This window comes from Zingiber officinale, chromosome 3A (genome assembly GCF_018446385.1).
Source record: "Zingiber officinale cultivar Zhangliang chromosome 3A, Zo_v1.1, whole genome shotgun sequence".
NCBI lineage: Eukaryota > Viridiplantae > Streptophyta > Magnoliopsida > Zingiberales > Zingiberaceae > Zingiber > Zingiber officinale.
The window spans coordinates 164,311,604-164,316,150 of NC_055990.1; the positions used below are offsets into that span (position 1 = coordinate 164,311,604).

At 43.1% G+C, this 4,547-nt stretch overlaps 1 protein-coding gene across 1 annotated transcript; it reads left to right on the forward strand.

The window, feature by feature from the left end:
- Positions 1-520: 520 nt before the first annotated feature.
- Positions 521-1,505, forward strand: LOC122053335 (protein LURP-one-related 8-like). Its single transcript, XM_042615352.1, has 2 exons — positions 521-837; positions 951-1,505. Exons 1-2 carry the CDS (start codon positions 592-594, stop codon positions 1,317-1,319), a joined length of 615 nt encoding a protein of 204 aa, XP_042471286.1. The 5' UTR covers positions 521-591; the 3' UTR covers positions 1,320-1,505.
- The last annotated feature ends 3,042 nt before the right edge of the window (positions 1,506-4,547 follow it).

Genomic DNA, 4,547 nt, shown 5'->3' on the forward strand with positions numbered 1-4,547 from the left:
TGTCTGAATCTTGCTGCGTTAAAGATCGGCACCGGCTGTCGCCTGATAGTGTCCCTTGCGATTTCTGTCCCCCCGAATGAAAGAGTTCCAACGTGGCCTGTTGGCCGAAGTCATATCGGTTCGCCATATGCTCGTCATTCAATTTGCTACCTAATTCTAGTTCTCTAAACTAATTGTAGTTCAGAAGTTTTACGTGTTCTTTTTGTGTCTTTGCAAGGACTGCATTTCAAATGTCACCAACTATTATTGCTCCTGGAAAAAGCCTCTGTGAAATACCTATTAATTAATTTGTCTATATCATAATCAATAGGCCCTAGAAGATTATCATTCTAACGCGGCCAAGCCGCCCATTGTCACTCAGTCAGGACTTTCCGACTCACTGACTCGCTTTCAACCGCCCAAGATTATCATTCATTTATCAATTATTTATAAATTAAAATATAATTTACCCCTTCGTCTTAAATTGCACCAGTCCTTTTCTCAGGGGTATTTTGGTCCATCCGTCTGGTCTATATATCTTGGAGCTCTCTGCCAACGATAGCAAGTCGGAGAAGACTCTGTTAAACGGAGGAACTCCGGTTCCGGAGGATCATGGCGAAGGTTCACCCCAACATGGAAGCATATAATTGCGACGTCGAGGTCTACAGCGACGACCGGAAGGATGGGAGGGTGTTGACGGTGTGGAGGAAGTCTCTGCTCTTCAGTTGCAGCGGCTTCACGGTTTTTGATAACGAGGGCAATTTGGTCTTTCGAGTCGATAACTACGGATCCGGCCGCGCCGGCGAGATCGTGCTCATGGACGCCGCCGGGAAGCCCCTGCTCACCGTCCGGCGAAAGGTGTGTGATCGGTTGATTTAATTAAATTGTAGTATTTTTTTTTTGGACAAAATTCGAGTGAATTTGAATCATTTTGATCGATCTGATGAGACTCTTCTTGGATTGGATACCAGAAGCTGAGTCTCGGTGAGAAGTGGAAGATATACGACGGCGAGGGAGCCGACGACCCCGTTTACTCCGTCAAGAAGCGCTACGCCAAGGCGGCACTCGCTCACGTAGCGGCTTGCCGGCGGCACGGCAGCGGCGGAGGCGGCCGCTACGAGGTGGAGGGGTCGTACTCCAATCGGAGCTGCACGATGTACGACGAGCAATTGCGGGCGGTAGCGGAGGTCCGGCGGAAGGAGGCCGTCGGCGGGGTGGGATTCGGAGACGACGTGTACCGGCTGGTGGTGCGAGCGGCGGCTGACGCATGCTTCGCCATGGCCGTGGTCGTCGTCCTCGACCAGATGTTCGGATCCAGAGTGTCTCTGATCAAAGGCTGAGATCACCTCAATTATTTGCTCGATTTTTTTTTTCTCATAAAAAAAAGTTGGCATATTGATTTTTCTTCCTGTTCATGGTTTTTCCTCCGAATCCAGCCGTGAGGAAGGAAGCTAAGCCATCATCAAAAAAAAATGCGTTTTTAATGACAAACAAAAAAAGAAACGTTGGTTTAAGTTAAAGATTAATTTGGATTATAGATGATGCAGGATAAATTTAAATTTTAAAAAGTTATAATTTCTAATTTGGAATTCTGAATCTGGCATCAAATTTCTATTGTTAGATCATTCAGCGTTCTGATCTATTCATTACAATTTCTGAGATTTTTTTTTTTGTAAAAAGTTCTCTTTTTTTTTTCCTATACAAAGATTAGAATAGATCCAGAAATTATCGCTTAATTATTAATAAATTTTTTTAACAAATGATGAATTTTCATTTTGGTATTTTTCAAATTCTCTTGTTTTTTTTTTCTAATTTCCTGATTCCGTCTAGAAATTGAGTCGGATGGAGGCGGACCGCACTGTCGTTGGTGTTGACGGAAAGTCGTTGTGAAGCCGGGTCGATCTGGCACATGCCGGAAGGGCTTACACGCGCGGATGACGAGGGGTGATGATGCAGATGATGACGCAAAGGTCCTGCGCACACTCAGACAAGCTAAGTCGGCTCTGCGTTAGAGACCAAGAACCAGGGAAAAGGCCCTCCGACATTCAAGTCAGGTACTTTTTCCCCAGAAGTACAGTGAAAAGGACGAAAAGTAAAAGACGAGAATTAAATGACGAGTGAGCCTACCTGCGTAAGGAACAAAACTTCCCTTTTTATACTGCAATGGGTGTTTTTAGAGTCTGACGGGTGTCAGGGAATGTCGGATATCAGGCTTTGTCTGGCGGTGAATGACACGTGGTGTTCTCATATAGGTCTAGGAAGGAATTAGCGGGTGGTGAGCACCAAACCGTTAGCATATTCTCTGACAGACAGTGATTATTCCCTAACAGGTTGTTACGATTCCTTGGCTTGCTTGTTGTGTAGTTTATGCTTGCCCCGATCTGTTAACCCTGGATTGGGTCCCTATGCTTGTCGGCCTGGCTCTGTAGGGTGTAGACCTATATTTCCTAACCTACGTTTGCCGCTTCACAAATCCAGATCTGTACATCCATCCCTGTCATGTGTATCTTGTCTTGTGAACTCCTGACCTGCCTTACCTTATATCGTGACCTGTATGCCTTGGTTTTTGTTCCGCTTATCTTGCGTCGCGACCTGTACGCCTCCCTCCGATTTCGTCCGTCCCGACTTGTATGCCTTAGCTCGATCCCGTCTGTCCCGACCTGTACGCCTTAGCCCGATTCAGTCTGTTCCGACTTGTACACCTTAGTCCGATTTCGTCTGTCCCGACCTGTACGCCTTAGCCCGATTCAGTCTGTTCAGACCTATATGCCTTAGTCCTATTCCGTCTGTCCCGACCTGTATGCCTTATTCCATGTGTCCTATGCCAGAAGTCCTCACATGTATCCTTGGTTTGCATATCCCGACCTGTACGCTTTGGCCCAGGTGTCCTGTGTCGTAAGACTATAAGTCTTGACCTGTATCCTTGGTTTGCACATCTCGACTTGTACGCTCTGGTCCATGTATACTGTGCCACAAGGCTATAAGTCCTTACCTGTATCCTTGGTTTGCACATCCCGACCTGTACGCTTTGGTCCATGTATACTGTGTCGCAAGGCTATAAGTCTTGACCTGTATCCTTGGTTTGCATATCTCGACTTGTATGCTTTGGTCCAGGTGTCCTGTGCTGCAAGGCTATAAATCCTGACCTGTATCCTTGGTTTGCACATCCCGACTTGTATGCTTTGGCATAGGTGTCCTATGTCGCAAGGCTGTAAGTCCTGACCTGTATCCTTGATTTGCACATCCCGACTTGTACGATTTGGTCCAGGTATCCTGTGCCGCAAGGCTATAAGTCCTAACCTGTATCCTTGCTTCCGAGTTCCTACTCGACGCGTAGGTCTAATCTCGGACTGCCACTTGTGCCTGACCAGGACCATCTTATAACCTGACCCTTTGAACTCCACGTAGGTCGGATTCTTGACCTCCATGTAGGTTAGACTTTTGACCACTACATAGACCTGACTTCTGATCGCCACGCGAGCTTGACTTCTGATCGTCACACAAGCTTGACTTCTGACCACTCCGATGACTTGACTTCCAATCATGTTCATTGTCCGACCCATTATCATGTACTGTATCATTTCCTTTCTTATTTTATAAGTACGATAATCACTATTTTATGCATGTCCATAAATTTGAAGAGGTACATTCGAACAAGGCTCAAACACAAGAGAGGTGCTTTTGTTGTTCTTCCTGTGAGCATCGTTGTCGTTTGTGCGTCTGGCTGATGGGTCGTCGGTGGGAAGTGTAAGGTTGCTCGATGGGTTGTTGTTGGAGCGATAATAGAAGATCAAAAGCGAGAAGATATTAAATAGTACGTTCTAGTACATCGTTTTGTCTTTATTATTATTATTAAATAAAATAATACTTTTATTTAAAAATTTATTTTTAATTTTTTTAAAAATATTTTTATTTCATTAGTGCATAAAGCATAAAGTAATTTTATTTTTTTTAAAAAAAATAGAATTTATCCTTTTTATTTTTTACTCGATATTATAATAATTTTCACTAACAATATTAAAATAATTCTAATACAACACGTGGAGTCATCGAGGCCGATAATAAAACTTAGGAAATAATAAAAAGGCGTCCCATAATATGAGAATCAGCTCCTCTTTTTTATTCTATTTTTAATCTAAGTTGACGTAATTATCCTATATTGTTTAGCTTTATTATCTGCTCGTAGTTATGAGAACTCATGTGAACTAAAGAGAGGAAGAATAACTTCAATTATTTTTTGACTTCGCTTTGTTCTGGTCGTTAAATGTGTAATGAAAACTTTAATTAACTTGGATGTTACATGCACTAAATTTTAGTTTTACTTAGTATCTATTTCTTTGAGACGACTAATTTAAATGATCACTCCAGCGATCTGCTTTTATTATGAACTATTTGTAAGTATTCTGAGATAATTTCAATGTAATTAACCGAGTTAAGTTAGGTCATATTATGTCTGATTCTTGTGTTTAAGTATACAACAAGTTAGAAACACAAGAAGTCGAGCGGAAGACATAGTTAGTGAGAAGGATGACACGGGAAACGACTCGATGGGCTCAGTGCATCCGAGG